Raw genomic sequence first — 22,830 nt, forward strand, 5'->3', positions numbered from 1 at the left:
GATTCCCTAGAACTGAGCCAGGGCAGTTAAAGTGGTCTCAAACTGGGATATTTCTGCAGTGTGTTTTGGACCTTGGTAGACTTGAGCCTACTTCCTCAGATGCATGAGGTGGAGTGGGAAGCCATTGGGAGTCTTTTGTTTTGTTGTGGACCAAAATTGTGGTACATTCCTTTGCATAAGTGTCTCTATGGAGTGACACTGTTCTTTTTTCTAGCTCTATGAACACACGCTATTGCGTACTTATCCCTATTGAGTGACTCTAAATTTTTCTAGCTCTATGGGTTCTACGGACGCCAGCTCAGCGCTTGAGAAGGACGCTTTTGCGTCTTACGTCATCAACACTCGACTGGAATTTCCTTAGCAACGGAGGGATGCTTCCGCTGTAGCCTTGATGGAGCTAAGGCTCCAGTTGGCGCTTAACGCGGACGCTTTTGCGCTTGACGTCATCAACGCGCGGCCGGAGTTTCCTTAGCAACGGAGGGATGCTTCCGCTATGGCTTTGATGGAGCTGAGGCTCCAGTTGCTTCTCCTGTTGTCAGGATTGGCAGCAGCGGCCGAGGTTGAAAACACCACTTTGAGGGGCGAAGAAGTGAACAGTACGGTGGCTCCAGAGGGACTTAACAGTACTGTGGCGGCGACAGAGGAGGAAAACTCTACTCTGTCGACAGAGGGACTGCCTACTGAGGCGCCCGAAGGAGTCCAGAGGGAAGAAGGTGGCTCTCCAGCCGGTGAGGGAGCCTGAGGAAGCCAGGGAACGCATTCACACGCAGATACAAACCCATCCTCTAATTAAGAGATAGCTAGAACTTGCAAAGGTTATGTTAGCTGCGTCCGCACTACAGCAATAGCCCATTTTGACACCGCTTTAACTGCCCTGGCTCGATGCTAGGGAATTCTGGGAACTGTAGTTTCTTGTGTCATTAGAGCGCTCTGGTGGCAGAGGACTTTATCACAAAGGTGGAAACACTGGTAGTTTAAATGGCGATTATCCCATGAAAATTGCACAGTCGCGATTAAAACCATGATTAACATTTTCACACATAATAATAATAATAATAATAATAATACAATTCATATATATATATATATATATATCCCGCTCCTCCACACGGTCAAAGCGGGCTTGTGATAAAATAAACCAATGAAGTACAATAACAGTATAATAACATTATAACCCTACCCCTCCCACCAACAATAATAAAATACACTTGAATTATCAATTACTAAAAAACAACTGTTAATACTGTAATTAAATAATAATAATAATAATAATAATTTTTATTAATTTTTTATATTTTATAATAATTAATTATTAAATAATAATAATAAAATGATAAAAGAACCGTTATCCCGGAAATCACCAGGGAAAAACAATGCAATAAACAGCAAATAAATAAATATAATTCACAGATGATTGCCTGGTTAATCCCGGAATAGTTGCGCTTTGATCACTTTTCGTTGCGACGTCATGTGAAAACTTTTACTGCGACCGCACGGTTTTCATAGGATATTCCTGGGATGAGGGAGCTTCAGTCGCGACGTTGTGTGAAAATCGTAATTGCGAATGCTCAGTTATCACAGGATAATCGCCATTTATACTTCCAGTTTTTCCCCACGTGATAAAGTCCTGAGCAACGATAAATGTCTTGCAAAACTACAAATCCCAGGATTCCATAGCATTGAGCCAGGGCAGTTAAAGAGGTCTGAGACTGGATTATTCCTGTAGTGCAGATGGAGTCTAAAAAGGCGAAAAGCAGTAGGTTTGGTAGCCTTGAACTGACTTCCTCAGATGCATGAGGTGGAATGGAAACTCCAGTGGGAATCCATTTTGTGACTCCATACATGGAGCCAATGCAGTTAAGGCAGTCTCAAACTGGATTATTTCTGCAGGCTTTTTGTCCCAGGAGCATGAATTCCCTTTGCTTCCCCCTCGAGCGCCATTTTGGGGCTCTTGTGGTTGGCGTGTCTTCAGCCCCCATTTTATCAAAAACTCCCCATTGCATCCTTGAAGCTGGGCTGTAAAGCATGGCTCTGCTCTTACAAAAGTGTTTCTTTTTCTAAGGTGCGTGGGAAGATATCATCTACCCTACTATTATGAGGGGGGGGGGAGGAAATAGAAATGTTGAAATGGCATATGTAGAAGCTGCTGCGAGAGCCAGCATGGGATAGTGTAGGACTGGGACTGAAGATCGGGTTCGGTTCTCTGCTCAGCCATGGAAACCCACTGGGTGACCTTGGGCAAGTCACATCCTCTGGGTCCCAGAAACCACAGTGATAGTTTCACCTTGTTCTTAACTGCCTTGGAGTGGGCCCCGACTCCTGGTGACCCTGGAGATGAGACATCTCCAAGAACCACTATCTTCCACTGCTTAGGTCCTGAAAATTGAGGCCCCTGATACCCAGGGTGACCAGATGGTCTCATTTTCCAGGACATGTCCTACATTTCAACCTTATGTCCAGGAAGAATTCAAAAATGTCCTCTATTTTTAGCATCACTAAGAAGCCCATTGAGTAGCACTGTGTTTGCTGTTCGCCTTTAAGAAATGCATCTGCAGTCGTCCCTCCATTTTCGCAGGGGATCTGTTCTGGACCCACCCCACCCCCTGCGAAAATGGAAATTCACAAATATTCAAACCCCATCAGCTTCAGTAGCTGCATGCTCCCACGCGTGCACCAGTTTAACCCTCCCCACTTGCCGGTCTGCGAAGGACCGAGGCCACGGACTCGAAGTCCGTGAAAATGGAGGGATGACTGTACTTGGAAGCCTGTCCTCACTGCAAATAGTGGGGGTAAGACAGACCTGCTAGAGCCCTAAGATCTTCCAAGGAAGGCTTTCTTTCAGTCCCACCACCATCTCAGGCTCACTTGGTGATAATATGAGAGAGAGGCTTGTTGGTGGCTGCTCCGAGCTCAGACCCTCTGAAACTCCCTTCCACAGGAGGCTAGTCTGGCTCCCTTCCTGCTGGCCTTTCTCCAGCAAGTAAAAACGTTTTTATTCAGGCAAGCATTTTAAAATCACGACAGAGTGCCTTTTATATGTGGTATGTTATTTAACCCTTGTATGGTTTAGTCTTAATTTTATATTGTTCTAAGTTATTTTAATTGTTGTTTTTTTAAATGTTTTTAAAATGCTTTTATCTTGTGAGCCACCTTGGGTCCCTTTTTGGGAGAAAGGCGGCATAAAAATGAAATTAATAAAATAAATCCTTCTTAAGCTCTTTTTTCCTAGAAATAGCAGCAGACAAGACTTGTCCCCAGAGCTTTTGTTTTGGGTGCATTTGTTTCTCGGAGAGGAAAAGGACAGCAAAGGTGTCAGTCAATGGGCTGCTTGAGGGCACAGTGCAAAGGATCCCCCCACTAATTTCAGCATAATGGATAAATGAAAATGTTTGCCAAATAACGCATGTGGACAAATGAAAGGAATAAAATCTAGCTTCAGTCAAGGGTTTGACTGCTAGTAAAGTACAATTTTGAACCTTTGTCTTGCTCAGAGTTCTAGAAGTCTGTGGCAAGCCAACAAGACATATTAACAGATATAAATTCATCAGAAAAATACAGTTGAATACATAATATGAGTCCCAGTCCTGGGAAAAGAGCAGTATACTACTACTACTACTACTACTAATAATAATAATAATAATAATAATGTACAGTATATGTAATATAGCTGTAAATAAAACATATGAAATGGATTTATATTTATAAGTGTTTTTAACTTTATTTGGTAATGGCCTACATTTTTCTTGAATGTCCTACATTTTGTGTGCCTTGTCCTTCTTTGCGGTTATGCTATCTGGTCACCCTGCTTTTTGGGACGAGAGTTCTCCAACCAGCACTGGCTGCAATGGCTTTGGAATTGTCATACAAAAAGTAATATTGGGGATGGGTTTTGGAGCTGTAGTCCAAAACAGCATTTATTTTCCAAGCTCATCAACACTGATAGGTTATGTAGCCTTTTTCTCAGTTCATGGCCTTTTGTGGGGAGGGGGCTGGCTGAATCCTAACTGTCTTATCCCTTTGCTTTTCCTTCCCCCCCCCCCCCCCCCCCCCCCCCCCACAGGTTCAGTCTGCCCCTGTGACTTGCACCCAGGCTTCTGTGACCTCAACTGCTGCTGTGATTCAAGCTGTGGCTTGGATTGCAACCTGGAGAATCCCGAGTGCCCTTTCTCCTTCTGTCTTCCAGGAAGCACCAGGTAAGATCATTGAATGGAGAATCTCACCTCTATTCAGTGTGTAAGGAAAGGATGGTAAGCCAGTGGGAACTGACAAGATACCTAGCAATGTTGCTTCTTTTCCTTGGGAATCTGTGCATGCTTTGAAGCTATGTGTCTGATGTATTTTAGGATAGGAACTAAGTTGAAATGTTAACAGGTGTAATAAAATTTAACTGTTGTAAAATATGAAAAGGTGCACAGAGGAATCTGACCAAAGCAAATAAGAGATTCTCTCTGGTCCTGAGGGCCTGTAAGGTTCAGTTTGGACACCTGTTGTAGCTAGGGATGCATGGAAAGGCCCTATTTCTTTGGAAAATTTACTTCAAATATCCTGCCCCATCAATATGTGGGCTGGGGAAGAAGAGCTTTTTCTGGGCTTGCTTGCACATACTTTGCATATGGAAGATTGCAGAGTGAGATCTTGGAATCTGTAGTTAAAATGATTTTCAGGTAGCTGAGCTTGAGCATTGCCAATCAGAGTAAACAGTACTGTGCTAATCAGAGCAATGGTAGCTTTCCATATACTGTGTATTTGTTTATACAATTGTCCCTCCATTTTCATGGAGGATCTTTTCCGCTGCCCCTCCTGCGTAAATGGAAATTCACACATATTCAAGCCTAATTGGTTTGAATGGCCATGCGTTTCCACGTGCACCATTTTAACCCTCCCTGCTTGCTGATCCATAAAGGACTGATCCATAAAGCACTTGAAATCTACGAAAATGGAGGGAGGACTGTACTGGCATTTTAAAAGTGGTAACCTGCATGCTTCTAGACTCCTACTGAATTCTGCACATGACTCTGAGACAAATTTGCACGGTTTCTATAGCCATCCCTTCCATAAAGTTGAAACAGGAAACTACTTAGAATATATACTTCATTGTTTACCAGAGCTGCAGCTCTGTTTAGCAATCCTGCTAGAAATAATTGTGTGGAGTGTATTGTTGATGCAAATTTGCTTAAATTGAGCATCTGTGATTTTTGTATGCTTATGTTTTCTGCTTAGGGCTGTGAGTCAGGTGTGTTTGGAAAAGTCCCTCATTTTCCGAAATAACACTCCTTACCGCACTCAAATCCTTCCCAGTCCTGATGGATGTGCATTTCTCTTCTGTGTGCAGTTAAATGATCGTAAGTTTGAATTAGCATCTTGATTGTTTTTCTTTTTGGGCAAGGTTCTTTTCTAAAAGTATATTTTAGGAACAAACATGCAAGCTGTACTTGGGGTGGGGGCAGTTTGGTCTTTGGTGGAGAAGTAGGAGATATAATGGAAACTTTATACAGTTTTTAAAATTAACAATAAATTTGGAATGCTCAGTAATAATCCAGCAGCATTTGGTGAGCTGAACTTTGCCTACTACTGCTTTACGTACTCCAGTAAAATTTTTGCACAACTCTGTAGTTCTGCTGAGGACTAGAACTATCCAGTGTTTGTGCAAATATACTGAAATTGGCTGCTGCTGCTGCTGCTGCCACAGTGAAGTGATCAATGGAGCTGCTGATGGCACTGGAGGAAGGGACTCTTGCTGTAGATCAAGTGAATCTTACTCTATAGCAAAAGCATTCTAAACCTTCCATGCTTTGAGGTTTATTAATTTATTTGATAAAGATTGTTGCCCTTCATAGGAACAATATTTATTCCAAGTGGTTTACAATGTATTTTAAGGCAAAGATATGAAAGTGTTAACGAGCTAATTCATAAATAAGCAAATAACATAGTTAGCAGATTACTCAATTAAAGTAATAACTTCCTGTCTGTGTTAAATTATGCCATTGTCCCAATAGTGTTTTGAAATTGCAGAACATTAAAATGGCTCACAGGATAACATTGTTTTAGTCTAAGACCTAAAAGGGAATAAAGTGGACTACATCAAGCCTCTTTGGAGAGGGACGTCCAGCAAAAAAAGTCTGTAGTCACTCAGTAGTTTTATGCACTCAGACAAGGAGTAGAGAATGAACTGTTAACAAATGCAGATGCTTATTGTTTGCTGTGAAACAATTTTTACTTCTCAGTGAAATTCCTACTGGACAGATTTGCCAAAGGGAGTAAGATACCACAAATATTGCAGTGTTGCTGATGGGCTTACTTTTTTCATTTCTTTCTATAGCAAAACTGAACTACTTACAAGAACCACAGTTAGTTACAAAAACAAACTTCCCAGCACTTTCAGCACAATATGGAGGGTCATCCTTCATATTATCAGAACAAGCTCAGTCACCTCCAGCTGCCTTTTACCGGGTAAGTTGGCCCTCAGATACCAGTAATTGTTTGTTCTGAGGATGTTTCATGGTAAAAGGGCTTCTGCTAGATTATGTCTAGACAGAAGATGTTAAAGTTAATTTTTCCTTTTTAGTATTCATCCTTCTAATTTCTTCTTTTTTCAGTATGATAAAACCTGCTTCATAGCTTACAGCACAAGCTTATTCAGAGACCCATGCTCTTGCATGAGGATGAAGGAATAAACACATACTTCTGTTGCATGTTTTACATCTTTATGTTTTTGTTATGTTTAAGTTGTGTTTGTACTGTTTAATTGTAGGCTGCCTATAGACCTATTTGTGGAGGGAAAATGTGATGTAAATTGAATGAATGAGAGAGTGAATGAATGAAGAATGAATGAATAAATAAATAAGAAAGAGCTACTTCAGTAGTGTTACTCTTCCTGATGCTTATGCTCCTTTTCTATGTGTGTGTTGCTGCCTTTCAACAATTCTGTTTCCATTTCAGGCTGGGGATCAAATTCAGACCTACTTTGCTGCATCATCCATGCTGAGTGTTCTGAAACAACCTACAGACCTAGGACTCAGCCAGCTTTGTGTTGATGAGAATCCTGCTGGTGAGCATGTGGACCTGAGCAAAGTTTTGATGTCACTTAGCAGTGATTCACAAATTTTGTCTTGACTTGTGTGCCATTCACTCTCAATGTTTCTGTTTCTTGCCTCACAGAGGCCAAAATAAATGAATCCCTTTTCTTGTTCACTGCTGGGAAAGGGTGAGGAGCTGGTGTACAGGAATGTGTGACACAGTCAATAAGCATTTCTGATTATTTTGGGGCCGTGTTGGCCTTCAAGAAGTAAAGCTTCCATGTCTGCTAGGAGACTCTGTCATCATTCTGAGGGGTTGTTTTATTCATAGGTCGTGTGCCAGAGAGAGCAGCTGACTGTCAAAGGACTTAGGAGCAGGTGTAATCTAGAAACATAAGAGGTCATGGTGAGGTGCTCATACTCAAGGATAGTATGAATTGAACTGAAACCTGGGTTTTGTAAAGCCAGATGGTCAGGATTGGTATGGGTGGTCAGCTGATGAAGTACATGTCTAGGTGATAGAGCTGAATGTGTAGCATAGACAGTGTATATATTTGAAGCACAGAGCTCAGATTGCCTGGTTTCTGGCATCACGGAGTGTTGGTGATGGATCCAGGATGTAAGATGCTGGAGGATAACTGTTGGAAGCCTTCATTTAGGATGCAATCACATTGCCCTTTTGGTCTGCATTGTAGAAGCTTTCTGATTTGTTCTTCTTCTGTTGTCACTTATTTATTTTTCAGCCTTTCTCGAGAGTAAAACCACAAGCTGTGTGCGGATTTTTACTGACCTGATGAGTAGCTGTACCACTGACCCTGCGCTGGATGCAGCTTCATACTACCGTGACTTCACTGTGCTAAAGGTATCAATATTTGGTCTACAGTTGACCCTGCTGTTTCACTGTCTTGGTGTAATATTGCTTATCTTTCCTAGTACAAGTAAGCTTCTGATGGTGGCAGTACTACTTCTATCACTTATTCTTGTAAATTTATTGCAACTACTTTCTGAAAAACATTCAAGGATTCTTACAACAATTAAAATATATTGAAACTGGAAAAAATATAATACAAAGGCACATCTTCTCTCAAGAATAATTTTTCAAGCATCCTAGAAATATGAGTCTATTTTTGCTTTCCCTATTTAAAATAAGTCTTTATTTCCAAATAACTTAGAAATCTTGAGGAAAAAGCTTAAATTTCTACTAGACTGATACAGGAATAAGAGTTATAGTTCTTATAGAAAAGCTCTATTCTCAATGGAAAAGTGTTCATTGTTAAAAAAAAAAAGAGAGATTAAGACTGCAAGACTAATGTCAGGGTTTTAAAGACTATATGTTCTTATGGAATAAGGTGTCTGTGATTTCTTTTTTTCAGGTCCCAGTCAACGTTACTCTGTTCCAACCTGTACAGGTGAGATGATCTTAGTGACAGTATTTGTTATCTTCCTCAGTTAAAGAGTCACCAGGAACTCTTTGTGAAGTTCAGTCGAGTCTCACAAACATCATGAAACAGAAGTACTGCAGAAAAGGATTAGAAAAGGAAGCTAGTTTCTACCTACAAACAGAGAAGAATTAGTTTTGGAAAAGTGTTTGTTTATGTGTGCATGGTTGCATCTTTGCTAAAGATGGAGACGAAAGGTGCAGAAGTCTAAGGCAGTAATTCTGTTGTTGTACTAAGCTGGCATAAGTACACCTGTGTAGACAGTGACAGTAGCAGGGTAAAGACCAGACGTGTTGCAGCTATGAAGGAAGTAAAACATTGGAGAAATAAGCTGCTTGGAGTCAGCATATTTTGTCTGCATTCACTGACTTCCTCTGAATAGAAAAAAGCACAACTGGTAATGAAGTACAGTAGGGGTTCTGGCCTTAGAGTGCAAGCAGAGAAATAATTATGGGAAATAATTTGTGGCTTGAAGCTACCACTGGCCCTGTATCTAGAACAGATTCTGTGAGTTGAAGATATGTTGGCCTTTGAAAATTGGAAGAAAAATCATTTTTGTGTCTCTAGGTCAACATCACCACACTCTCAGAGCCTGCTTCTCCTTCACTGAATGGCAACATATGTCACAATGTTGTTTCTGAGGTATTTCATACTCTCTTTATTATCAAAGTTGGGGAATGGGCTGAGTCCTGTGTAGTATCCAGCTTTGCTTCCCACTAACCTGTTATGTTTCCAGGTGACCTATGAGGTGCAGTTCAGTGGGATCCATGGAATTCAGGAAGTTTCTGTCCAGTTCAAAGTGGCCAATATATCTGGAAACCCAGGAGCCACACTGCAGCAACACTTTTCTCTACATTTTTGGGTCAGTACTTGTTTTTGCATTCATCCTTCTTCTGGGGAGAATAGAAATTGGTATTATGGGAAGTGGGGCAGTGCATTCAGCTGGTTCCTCTGCTGTGTTGTGTTTATCTCAGTGTGAATGGAATTTAGGGTAAGTGTGTGGACTTTGACAGTAGTGATGCTGTGGAAGCAGTGGCTACTTCCTTGACATACAGTAGTCTTGTGGTTCTGTCACCATTTCCTGATGTGTGCTTGGAGAAAGGACTGCATTTGTGCAGTGGAAAAAGTGCTGTAGAGATAATCTAGAAGTCCAGATACTTCTCAAGCCCATCCTAATGCATTGACCCCTCAGAACTGACTGTTGAGCTAAGTGCTCAAGATAATTAGATTTTTTTCTAGGTCTGATACTGGGCTGGCATGGTTCTTATCGTTTCATCAGAGTGATGCAGATATAGATTAGTGGGAGTTGAAGAAAGGAAGGTGTTAGTGCTTTGGTAATGAATTCCAGACATTTTAAAATTTAGATCGTTCATTGTGTGCTTGAGAGGAGTAAGGAACCCTTATTTTGGAAAGTTTCCAATGAAACTGGTTAGCAGCACCAGTAATGACAGGAACTGCTCAGACTTGTCAAATACTGAATGTGTTAACACTTCTTGTGTACTTATGCCATAGACCTGGCCTAGTCTGAGTTGTTTTGTTTGTTCTGTGTTCCATGATTTTGTGATATTTACAATTTGTGGCATATTTTTTATTTTTATATCTCAATATAAATAATAATAATAATTTTATTTATATATCGTCTTTCCAAGGATCAAGGTGGTTTACAACATTGCTAAAGCAAATCCATAAAATACAATAAAATACAATGCAATAATACAATAATAAAGCCAATACACATATAAAATACAATATAATTCTAATGCAATACAATACAGTATAATAATTCCCTCCTCCCCCCCCCTTTACATTTATAACAGAATATCTAACTATAACAATGATAAGATATAGTCTAAATCGTAAAGTGATGTGTGGTAGAGATGCTTCCAAACCTGTGTGTATGTACTTCTCTTCATTAACATAATTGCTCTGAGGATGGGGGTTATATGATAAATCCTTAGTAAAAAAAGGTGTTCCTCTCTATCTCAGTTTCTGAGGAGGACAAGATGGAAAATAGAAGTGCGTTAGTTTCATGGTGGCAGACTTTCCCGTGGCAACTGACATGGCCACTGAGTATAGAGCCAGGTTTAAACTGGTCTGGGACCAGATGTCTGTGGTGTCTCCCTCTCTATAATGTCCCTTCTCTCCATCCCTCCTAGCAACAAGTCCAGTGTTCTTTCCCAGTGCTGGCGCAGGTGTTTCATCTCTCCCCAGTGCGGCGGAGGACTTCAGGCGCTGGCGTTGGGAGGTCTCGGGTGCTGGCACTGGTTTTCTGGGCCATTTAGGAATACAGCCAGCGAGTCTCTCTCACTTGGCCTCTTCCCTTCCTCAGTCACCTCAGCTGCTTTTGGTGCTTGCGCTGGTCTTCTGGGCTGTTTCGGGATGCTATCCATAAATCCAGAGGAGGATAGCTTTAGAATAATTACTAGTAGATTGAGTAGATCTATATGTAGTACCAATGACTGCAATTCAGGATCTATGTATAGGATAGTATTGGGTGGTTAATATCATTTTTTTACATTCCTCCCCCCACTTGCAGAGTAGGAGACCTTCTTCCACCAAACAGAGAAGTGGGAATCCTGGCTATATCAAAGAAGCCCCACTAATCACACTTTACAATGGCACCCAGCAATATGTATCCTTTCTAACACTGTATTTGATCAAGTGTCTTTGCTATCAGCTGTAGTTGGACATTTTAGATGATTGTTTGTTAGAAAGCTATGGAGCACAGTATGGGAGATGTTGACTTCTAGTATTCTTCAGATCAGTGTACAGTCTGTTCTTGGCTTACGCGGGGAATCTGTTCTGGACCATCACCCCCCGCATAAGCCAAATACGCATGCTAAAGCCCCATTCAAGTGAATGGGGCTCATGCATGCGGCGGTGCGTGGGCTGCCCCTTGTGCCCTGCGCAGCTTTCAGCATATGCTGAAAGCTGCATATAGCACGCCCGCGTATGACGCGGGTGCCCTGTATATATTTAGATGGAAGGAACAGCAACCTGTGAAAAACAAGGCTAGAATCTTAGAATCATAGAATCATGGAGTTGGAAGAGACCACAACGGCCATCCAGTCCAACCCCTTGCTATGAAGAACTCTCAGTCAAAGCATCCCGACAGATGGCTATCCAGCCTCTGTTTAAAGACTTCCAAGGAGGGAGACTCCACTACTCACCAAGGAAGTGTCTTCCACTGTTGAACAGCCCTTACTGTCAAGGAGTTCCTCCTACTGTTGAGGAGGAATCTCTTTTCCTGCAGTTTGCATCCATTGTTCCATGTCCTGTTCTCTGGGGCAGCAGAAAACAAGCTTGCTCCCTCCTCAATATGACATCCCTTCAAGTATTTGGGCTATCATATCACCTCTTAACCTTCTCTTCCCCAGACTAAACATCCCCAGCTCCCTAAAGCATTCCTCTTAGGGCATGGTTTCAAGACCCTTCACCATTTTAGTCGCCCTCCTTTGGACACACTCCAGTTTCTCAACATCCTTACTGTATTGTGGTGCTCAGAACTGGACACAGTATTCTAGGTAGGGCCTGACCAGAGCAGAATATAGTGGCACTATTAATTCCCTTGATCTAGAATTAATAGCCTTCATTTGGATAACAGGGTCTCCTGTTCTTAACTATAAACAACATTTAAAAGCTTATTTTTTACTCCTGCCTTATTATGTGTACCCAGTGTGGTGGAAATTCCTTTTTGAAATATAAAAACTATAGAAAGATGGAGTCACCTTTGTCAGCCAGAGAAATGGTTTTTTTAAATAAAGGCTTGGAGTTACTAGAGCAAAGGAATAGTGAGTGCATCTTGACCTAGATGGAAGCTGGCACCAGTAAGAAAGACATAACATAAACTACTGAGATATGGATACATAGTAGACATTTAGAAGCAAGGTTAAGAGGGAAAGCCACTGAATTCCTACAGGAGGGGTAAGGCGTGATGATGCAGTTTTAATGTATGCATGTATTTCTGTTCTGATTGTAAGAATTCTATATGTTTAAATTGTAATTAGCCAATCAGGTGTATTGAAGAAGCCTCTTTGTCTTGAATAATATAAAAAGAACCATTTTGTCTTGTTCGGGGTTCTCAGCTTTTGGAACTTGAATTCCACTGAGTTCAATGTTTTCCTTTGTCGACAAATGGAAATAAACTTATGGATTTTCAATTATTAGGTCCTCTTGCGAATTCCTTGATCTGCAAATCCTAGAAATCTAAGTTTCCTGAAATTTCTGTTACACCAGCAGAATTATTTAAAGTGTAGCTATTGGGTTTTTTGCCAAAAGTTTTAGGTTGTAGCAGCAGAGATGGACGTAAGTGTATGGGCATCTTTTTTTGCTTACTCTAAAGTTCTGTGCCTTTGATTTCTACTCTTTTGTAGTACGTGTGTAATATAATTTTTAATTGACATTAAAATGCAAAAACTACCTTCTGTGACAATTAAATCACCTTAAATGTGTGGAGAACAAGCTTAGTTATTACAAGAGAACTGTATGAAGAGCCCAGATGTTTTGTAGTGATGTCAGCGGGAATGGGAACTTGTTAAGTAACAAGTCAAGTTAAATAAATGAATATGATACTAATGTGGGTGCTGTTGTCTGTTTTTTTTCCTTCAAGACTGAAGGATTTCTCTAGTTACTTTGTATTCTAGTTGGGCTCCTTGACATGTCCCCTTCCTCAGGTAACCATTTTACAGAATCAAGGTGACAACCACTGTTCTGCAACCAAGAGGTACAAGGTGCTGTTTAGAGAGAATGTAAGGACTAGTTGCCAACTCAGGTAACCATCCTTTCACGTATCTTCTTGCAAGTGTGTGTGTTCTTTGCAGGGTTCACAGAGAATTGATCAAATCAAGGATTTCTGCTATATGCTTGGCATGTAACCTGACATATCTTCCAGGGCTGTTCTCTCTTGTGCCATCACAAACTGTACCTTTATTGAAGGACAGATAATAAATGTTCCATAAAAATTCCAGTTCAATTTCTCAAATCACTGTTCTAATTGGCTAGAATATCTTCAGCCAACAGAACAACATCTTCATGTCCCTTTTATCCCCTTTCTTAGATGAAAAAATGAGTTAAGCTGTAAGATTTTTGTTCTGTATTGATTGGAGCCATTCAACTATGACATCTGTCTTTTTCCATGTTTCTATATGGAAGCTGAATTTCACTGATCTACTAGGCACATGAGTTCTCCTTGTTCTTTTTTATTTCTAGTGTACCCTTCAAGCTGGAGGAAGATAACTGTAGCAATTTGCAGGAGATGCTGTATCAAGCCTTTCAAGGGGGACATAGTCTAGGGAGTTTGGCTATAACTGGAAATGCTAACCCAGGCCATCCAGGAGAGTGGAACAGCATTATCACCAAAAAGTGCAACATGCAGGTAATGCAAAGAGAAATGGAGAAGCTAGTTCCATATCTAGCTTCCCCTTTTAAGCTGCACCAAATCACCTGAAGAATGAGTGGCAACATCTGCCCTATATGAGAAATATTTCCCTTCAGACTTGTTAGTCTGGGCATTCTTTTTTCACCAAGATCTGTGGCTCCATCACAAATCCCTACTCAGATCCCTTCCCAAATCCTTTTGTTCCTGCCATTGAAAGGGCAATTGTGGCTGCAGATGTTTCTGCATTCTCGTGAAGTACCAGTTGCTTCCTTACATTTTGCTTTGTGTTTGGACAGAGATATTGTGGTAATTCTGGGTGATATCCATTACTAATCTATTAATTACTCTCCAAAAGTAACCTTTTAGAGTTACTTTTATTTGATTTCTGATTTCCCTTTTTCTTGCTAGAGTGGACATTGCCTGCTTCCTGTTTACCTGGAGATCCAAGTTTTGTGGGCTCAGGTGGGCCTCTTGTCTAACCCACAAGCTCAAGTATTGGGAGCACGGTACTATTATCTCTGTAAGCCTCTGAAGGTATGTCACAAATAATATTTTTGGACCTGTATGTCCAATTTGTTTCATAATTTAGCTTTACATGTATAAGTCACAACTGGGCGCATATCCTTCTGTGTGTCAGAGGAGAAGATCAAAAGATTTCACTTCTGATTTAAACTAACCAGAGTAGTTTGTTGAAACTCAGAGGATTCTGCTTTGTTTAGACTCCTGTTGGTTCTTAAAAACTAGGTTCAAACTGTGGTGATCATGATTTATTTGCTGCTTAGAATTTAAAGTAACTAGAGTTTCTCAAGTTCAAATGTAATGGGAAACTCCACTCAATGAATGCTTTATATCAGTATTTTTGATGTATGTGGGAAGAAGAGTGAGTGAGACCAAAAGCTTTAGCAATATCATGTACATAATGCTTAAATATATTTTAGTATTAGAATCGAACTGTCCCATTGAAGTATTTCTTGATTTTAAAAATAGGGCCTAAAGAGGAAAAGTGACAGTGGTGATGGCAAATCCTAGTTAAATCCTAGTGTTTAAACAGTATTTTTGTGAAGATTAGCCAACAGATTAATGGAGAAGCCTGAACTGGTCCAGAGGAAATCTGAGGGAATATTGTGCAAGTGATATTTATGGTTGTTGCTCTATATCTGCGTTATAAATTAATCTGTTATCCTGGCAAAAAGGACCTTAGTTCAAGAAGCGGGTTTCGTAGGCAGTGCAATGCCCTGTTCTGCCACAGTGGAGCATATGAGGGATAATAGGTGTAGCTTTCATTCCAACAATTAGAAGACAGAACAGTTGATAGAAGAATTTGACTATAATGTTTAACATGTTGGGGCAGGGTATCTAGACTCTGATACTTACTTTTTTTCCCCTCCTGCTTCCTTAAGAGTATACTTCTTCCCTTGTCATTGGTAAAATGGATGGGGAACTGTCATGGGAATAAAAGGAATATCACTTTTCCTTTCATCTCTCTTTGTTATGAAATAGTCACTGAGCAAAAGAAAGGAATACTGTAGCTTCCATGATAGAAAGAAAGCTGTAATATTTCTTGTAGAAAAATAGCCCCTTCTATCCTGGATGGAAAAACTGGGGAAAATGGAAATACATGCAAAACCTGGGGAAAATGGGAAAACATGCAATACTTAATTCATGTACAACCTAAACTTATTGTACTTTTAACAACATAAAATGTTTCATTCATAGCTTGATTAACATACAAAATTGTACAATTTGTTATATTTATGAAATATACTTATTTTTATACAAGCACAATTGTGAATGTACAGTACTCTATTTTAATAAGAGACCTGCAAACTTCTACGCCCTGTGCTACCTAAACTCATATGTATCTTAGGTCTTACCATGCAAAATGAAGTTATTATTTTGACACACTGGCTGATATCTTTCCAGTCGTCTTGTCAACAACTTATATGTTTGTTTTGGATGGGCTATTCCAGTGATGGCGAACCTTTTAGAGACCCAATGCCCAAACTCAAAGGTGTTGCTGCACCAGGTGTTACCTGGTGCCGGGATGGTGGGACTTCTGTAGGGACAGGACTACAGGTGAGTGGGACTTCTGCCTTCTGGGGTGGGAGTTCCACCTTCCAACAGTGGGACTTCAAGGGACAGGACTTCCCTGGAGAAAGGTGAAGGCCTGGGAGGGTAGGGGGAAGAAGAGGAACAGTTGCGTGCCTGTTCCTCCTCTTCCCCCCACCTTCCAATGCCTTTAGCTGTCTTTGGGGAGGCAGCTGAAACCATGGGAGGGTGGGGGGAAGAGGAGGAACAGGTGTCTTCCTGTTCCTATTCTTTCTCCCACCCTCCCATCGCTCTGTGTGCCCTCAGAAATGGCTTCGCTTGCCAGAGAGGTCACAAATGCCATACGTTTGCCACCATGGGGCTATTCTCTTGCTTGTGCACTCCATTCAAAAACCTGACAATCTTGGCAACTATCAAGCCTTGATAAGAGAAAAGGGGAGGGGGAGGAGGAGATTCAGGCCATTAATATCCAGCTGCTCTGAGCTCCTGGAGGAAGGAAGAGGTGAGTATGGCCCCATACAGACAGGCCAAAATAAAAGTGCTTTATTTTGGTCTGTCTGTATGGGCCTATATTCCATTTGAGAGCACACTCATTTCTCCCATCCTGACTGAGCTGAGACCAGCTGCTTCTCTGTGATCTGAAATGCCTTTGGTTTATGTTCTGTTGATGACAGCTTTGTATTACAGTTGGTCCTCCATATCCACTGAGTCTGCATTCACAGATTCAACCAACCATGATTCAAAAATATTCACACACACACACACACACACATTCCAAAAAGCAAACCTTTGTTTTACATTTTTATGTAAGGGATGCCATTTTACTATGCCACTGTATATAATGGGACTTGAGCATCCACAGACTTTGATATCCACTGAGGGACCTGGAACCAAACCCAAGTGGATACTGAGGGGCCCACTGTATGATGAAGTGGGGATAAGAGGGAGAATGAACAGTTTGCTTCTGTATTTCTTTTCACTCTGTTCCATCTCCCATCAAGACTGACTATAAATTAGCAACCAAACAAAGCTGTGCAGGGCCCAGGATAACAGTGTGTTGTTGTTTTTTCCAGTCCTTTGGCATATCTATGAAGACATCATTTTTGACAACTGCAGTTGCCTTCACGGATATTACCAAATGGCCAGAGCCACCACGTGGACAGCCTAGAGTTAACTGGAAGCTTCCATCCGATTTCTTCTTCCCTTTTAAAGCGGCATTCAGTGGGGCTATGAGCAGCTCGGTTAACCTTACTGGAACATTGCTGGTTTCACTAATGTTGTATGAGCTACACATCTCATGAAGTGAAGAGGCATCTGTCTTTCTAATGAGATCTGCAAAGGTAATATTAGTATTACTTGCTGAAAAGGAAGCCAGCATCAAAACTGATAATACCCTGGGTGAAAGAATATTGAAGAGACAATCTGCTGTGCTAACAGAGGGAGCAGGGTGGAAGCTGTGTGTTCAATGGTATGATTAAGAATCTTTTTATGTGACCATCCGAACATGTGGTCTATTGAAAAGCCAATAGACTCTGGTAAGTGTTTACATGCATAAAGCACATTACAAAAAAAAGTGACATTCTACCCATGATGATAAGTTTTAACTGTTGTGCCATATCATGGTGGATTTCCTTTCTGCCTATGAAGGACACTTTAGATGTCATCATAGTGAAAGTAAGAAGTGGGATCCAACATGATGGGGCAGATCTTCTCTCTGTGTTCTGAGGCTTCTTAGCCTCTTTATTCTGTATAGCACCAGTTATTTGCCTTTGTGCTTCTGGCCATAGCATGTTTTTGAGTCCTCAAAAGTTTTTCTAGCTTGAGGGCGCACAGGCATAAACACAGACTATTTTAGATCCCAGTCAAGAAAAACACATTCTGACCATCAACTCCTAGTATCTTCCTCTTCATTAAGGAATATAGAAAAATAGAAAGAGTTGTGCAACTTTCAGTCTGCTTTCTTCTGCATTCCTTGGAACAAGCTTGAAACCGATATCTCAAAACTCTAATTAAAATTACTATTTTATCTTCATAGGATATCATTAAAACTGATAGAATTCCTCTCTTTATTATACAATGATCATACATGTTTGTTTGACTCATTTTTATTGTACCAATTCTTTGCCTTTACACTACTGCCCTGGGCAGGCTAAAGCCTTGCCTAGAGGAGTCAACTTGGGGCATGAAGATTATTAAACAGAAACCTTCTTATGAACTCAGAGGGTGCAGAGAAGTCTGTTCTGGAGCAAAATTCAGTTATTTGTTTGGCAAGATCTAATTCACCATCTTGACTATTAATATGTATTTTGCAAATTGTGCTACTGAAGATTTCCATTGTTAGGCTATTACACTTTAACTCAGTGATGGTGAACCTTTTAGAGGCTGAGTGCCCAAACTGCCCCCACTAATTTATTACAAAGTGCCATGTCCCTCTGGCTCCTAGTAACAAACTCTGGCAAACTCTGTGCTGGGGTGATGGCACATGTGCCCACAGAGAGGGCTCTGAGTGCCACCTCTGGCACGTGTGCCATAGGTTCGCCATCACTTATAGCCTTAGTAACAAAATCCAATGTATAACATGAAAAATTATGAAAAGTTTTATGTTGAGCCATCTTGTTGCAAATGTTTTTTCGCACTGCTTCATAATGTGATACAAATCCCAGGATACTTTTGTTCCAAGTAGTTACACTTTGTATTTCCATTTATTCAAATAACTGGAGTGTGTCTATCCTAGTGTATAGTTGTTTCTTAGCATATTCCTATGATACAAGAGAATCATGGCCCTTCTCAGTATCTAGAATTTTATATGGTTTAAAACCTATTTTGTTACCAAGTAATCAATTTAGAAACTATCCTGGCCAAAGGGATCATCCCTCTGAGAGACAAGAATTTATTGAAATGGGGTAATGGTGTCTTTGCCTATAGATCTAAAACACACTGCAGAAATAATCCAGTTTGAGACACTTTAACTGCCCTGGCTCAATGTTAGGGAATTCCAGGAACTATAGTTTTGTGAGACATTTATCTGTCAGAGAGCTCTGGTGCCACAATAAACTACAATTCCCAGGACTCCCTAGCACTGAGCCAGGGCAATTAAAGCTGTCTCACACTGGATTATTTCTGCAGTGTATTTTGGACTTATACATCCTAAATCCTTTGTTTTGAGATGAGTCTTCAGGACCGTTGTTAACCTCTATATGGTAGCCCTATGAGACTAGTAAAACTTCATGGGTGATGGTTCTGCTAAGAGGATGAATAAAATGACTTGCAACAAACAAGTGTATCTCTGTAACTTGTGTCTTATATGTATGGATATGTTTTCTGGTGTACAGTATTCATCTGAGCTTTGATGAAAAGAGTTCATAACTTACCCAGTGTTGAATATGTTGGAAAATTCTCTTCAACCTTAATCTGTAATTTCAGTGTGACCTCTAGTCCTGAGGTAAACAAGACAGTGGCCTTCTACCTGTAAACTATAAAACAAGGACACATAAGGAAAATTAGCCTCAAAGTCCAATTAGGGCTATTAATTTACAGCTTTCCAGTCTGAGTATGATATGAAAACAAATATGATAGTGCTTTGGCCCAGTGCTTGACTTGCTTGTCCTCATATCACCTGGGGCTTTGACAAAAGTGTTGCCAGAATGATTTTTCTGAGTACTACAAGCTACTTGTGTAGGTGGCAAGAAACTAGAGTGATTTTACAGAGCTTCTCTATATCACCTATTTTGAATTCACTGAACATAACCAAGAATAAGAAATACAGTCTGTACTTCATCCCAAATTCAACACCCAGTTAGAATTTCACTTTTGGACTTCTTTATGTGAAAGGTGCATATTTCATTGTAGAAGTATTAAGGGCTTACTATGTTACCCTATGATGTGCCACTCAACTGCTTTTTTCTCATGCATGATTTTCTTCCAAATACCCCAGTATACTTTGGCCCAGAGAATGCTGTTACACTATTGAGACCAAGCAGGTTTCAGCACTAGTAGGCATATGTTTCTGGAAGGCCCATGAAAGCTGCTCCCCAAAGGAAATTCAAAATAAGGAAACTAAAAGAAAAAGTTCCTCCATATGTTATACCTTGCTGGGAAGATTTATCAATTTTGATTAAGTCATATCAAGTGGGATATACAACCTTTGAAATCAAAGGAAATGTGTGTTGGATGAGAGGACCATTAAAAAAACCTTCTGAAAAAAAAAATGTACTGTATCTGAATTTGACAAATATTTTCTTACCTTTACTCTGGGCAACTTAGGCAGCATACCCCTCCTCCCATAGTATAGAAAATAAAGGTGAAAGGTTGGAATTTAATTGATAGAATGTGATATTTTAACTATTTTTCTTAACTTACCTGGAGAATGAATGGTCAGCTCAATTTATATTCTGAATCTTTGAACAGGTTAAAAATGCCTTTGCTCAGTATTAAACAGCTCCATCTGTACGACAACAACCATGGCAAATTGACTTGTACTGTAAATGTTTTTGGATATGTACAGTATATTGCTGTGTTAACAGATACGATCTAGGGAAAGCTACAGAGATCTTTCCCAACTTTTCAGAAGTGAGACTTTTTGTTGTTGTTACAATTCCTTACAAAAGTGTTTACTCCTCTTTCACTTTTCCAGATTTTGGTGTGTTATATCCTGGAACTGAAATGGATTTAATTGGCATTGTTACCATTTGATGTACACCAGATACTCAACATTGTAAAGATGCAAGACATTATGACACAGAAGTTAAGCAAGAAAAACAAACTGTCACTTATTGGTTGTATGAAGGTCTGACGCAACCAACTCTCTCCAGAAGTCACATAAGAAACTAAATAGTGTCATTTGTGTGAAATTCCAGTGTCACATGATCTCAGATTAAATGCACCCATTCCTGGAAGGCCACAAAGTTTAATGGAGTGGATGTCTAAACAAACAGCACCATGAAAACCAAGAAGCTATCAGAACAAGACTGGGATAAAATCATGTATATGCACAAACTTATTCCTAGAGAAAGTTATCCACTAAAACTCAGTGACCAGGAAAGGAAGGCATTAATCAAAGAGTACTCAGAGGACAATGGTAACCCTGAAGGAGCTGAAGAATGCCACTGTTGTGGTAGGAGAATCAGTCTATGGGACAACTGTCACCTGGATGTTTCACAAAGCTTGGATTTATGGAAGAGTGGAAAGAAGGCAACCATTGCTGAAACCTATATCAGGTTCTATTTAAAATTTGCAAAAGGGCATGTTGGAGACACTGCAAACATGTAGAAAAGGTTCTGTGGTTTGATGACACCAAAACTGAATTGCTGACCTTGCCCCAAAGCACCTTGTATGGCACAAAGTCAATAGTACTTGATCCCAAGAATACATCCCCACTGTGAAACATGGTATCACCAGCACTATATTGCAGGGCTAGCTTTCCTCAGAAAGGACTGGGAAAACTGGTCAGGATTCAGGGCAAGATGGATGGAGCCAGATATAGGCCAATTCTACTGGAAACCCCATTTTAGTTTGCTGGGACTGGATTGGAGAGTCACCTTTTACCAGGGCAATGACCCTAAACACACAGCCAGATTAAAACTGGAGTTGTTGAAAAACATTCTGAACATTTTAGGAAGACCCACTCAAAGCCCAGACCGCAATCTCATTGAGAATTTATGACCAGACTTGAAGTTGTTGTTCAGTGGTCCTCATTCAACATAGAAGAACTGCAGCAGTTTCTCTAAGATGAATAGATAAAATTGCAGGATCCAGTTACACAAAGTTGATATATACTTACCCAAGAAGACCATCAGCTGTAATTGCTGCCAAATGTGCATCAATGAAGTATTGATTCTGGAGGGTGAATACTTGTACAGTCAGCAAGTGTCTCTTGTTGTTTTACTTAACCTTTGTTCCCAAATAAAAATATTTTTCACCTTAACATTGTTGAGTATCTGGTATACCTGATGAGTAACAATGCTAATTAAATCCATTTCAGTTACAGGTCATAACACAACAAAATGTACAAAGTGGGGAGGGGAGACTACTTCTGCAAGGTGCTATATTCGAATCAAATTTGGATTTAGGATGGTTGGACTAATTGGTGCTGCTATGAATGATTTATTTTCAGTGTGTCTTTGTACATATTGTAGTTTATTTAAATTAAATGTATTTAAATATTTAATATAAGCATGATGGTATTCAACACTGATATTTATGTTTGACTGTATTCATTTAAAAATGGGTTATGCATATAATGGTTAAACTTGATACATTAATTGTTAAGATATCTTCAGTGCTGATAAGGGTATGAGATCTGTTCCTTTTAAAGATTGGGGGATGTATAGTACCTGGGAGTGAATAGTATCTCCCCCCCCCATTTTGCTGCAAAGGAATATTGTAGCATCTTTGAAACTCAAAGCGACAACAAGATCTACAAGATTTCTTTCCATACTGATCCCAGACTAACATGGAAATGTCTTTGAATTCTCCGACATTTAACTGAGAGTCACATCCTTAGGCAGGTCCAATAGTAAGAGGACATTTTATTGAATGGTGTCACATACCTCCTAACAGAGGCCCATCTCAGGCAAGGTTATGCATTAGACTAGAATTTATTCTGTTTTCTTAACTTACATTGTCTAATCATTTTCACCTTTGCTCCTAAAACTGACTTTCATTAACGCCAGTTGCCTGTTCTTAATATTTAGTTAGAAGGAAGTCCAGTTGCATTTATTATATAATTATAGCTTTGTAGCCCTAATCATGCCCTGATCAAGATATCTTAGTATGGCTCATGTCTCAGGATCTTGAATACTGGCTGTGAGGGCACATGCCTCCTGTGTGAGTCCCAGCTGGAAAGTGCATTTTGACTGTCTGGGTTGTGGCTGCACAGAGCATGCAAAAACAAAGTCCAGCTTTGTTGACTTAATCTGTTTGAGCATGAGGCCAGCTCCTACATGGGTAA

General features: G+C 40.2%; 1 protein-coding gene across 4 annotated transcripts; it reads left to right on the top strand.

Moving 5' to 3' along the window:
- Positions 1–377: 377 nt before the first annotated feature.
- LOC121925302 (tectonic-3-like) lies at positions 378–21,804 on the top strand. 4 transcript variants are annotated; one of them, XM_042457286.1, is made up of 15 exons: positions 380–728; positions 4,061–4,193; positions 5,221–5,342; positions 6,320–6,450; positions 6,940–7,048; positions 7,760–7,878; positions 8,390–8,425; positions 9,023–9,097; positions 9,192–9,317; positions 10,992–11,087; positions 13,129–13,226; positions 13,664–13,829; positions 14,241–14,366; positions 16,955–17,221; positions 20,515–21,804. In XM_042457286.1, exons 1-14 carry the CDS (start codon positions 494–496, stop codon positions 17,180–17,182), a joined length of 1,800 nt encoding a protein of 599 aa, XP_042313220.1. In that variant the 5' UTR covers positions 380–493; the 3' UTR covers positions 17,183–17,221; positions 20,515–21,804. The 4 variants fall into 4 exon arrangements, with proteins under 4 accessions (XP_042313221.1, XP_042313222.1, XP_042313220.1 ...); XM_042457288.1 differs by lacking the exons at positions 16,955–17,221; positions 20,515–21,804 and adding an exon at positions 15,700–15,833 and having other exon boundaries at positions 379–728; XM_042457285.1 differs by lacking the exon at positions 20,515–21,804 and having other exon boundaries at positions 16,955–17,442.
- The last annotated feature ends 1,026 nt before the right edge of the window (positions 21,805–22,830 follow it).

The sequence above is a fragment of the Sceloporus undulatus genome, chromosome 3 (assembly GCF_019175285.1).
Source record: "Sceloporus undulatus isolate JIND9_A2432 ecotype Alabama chromosome 3, SceUnd_v1.1, whole genome shotgun sequence".
In the NCBI taxonomy this organism is placed as follows: Eukaryota; Metazoa; Chordata; class Lepidosauria; order Squamata; family Phrynosomatidae; genus Sceloporus; species Sceloporus undulatus.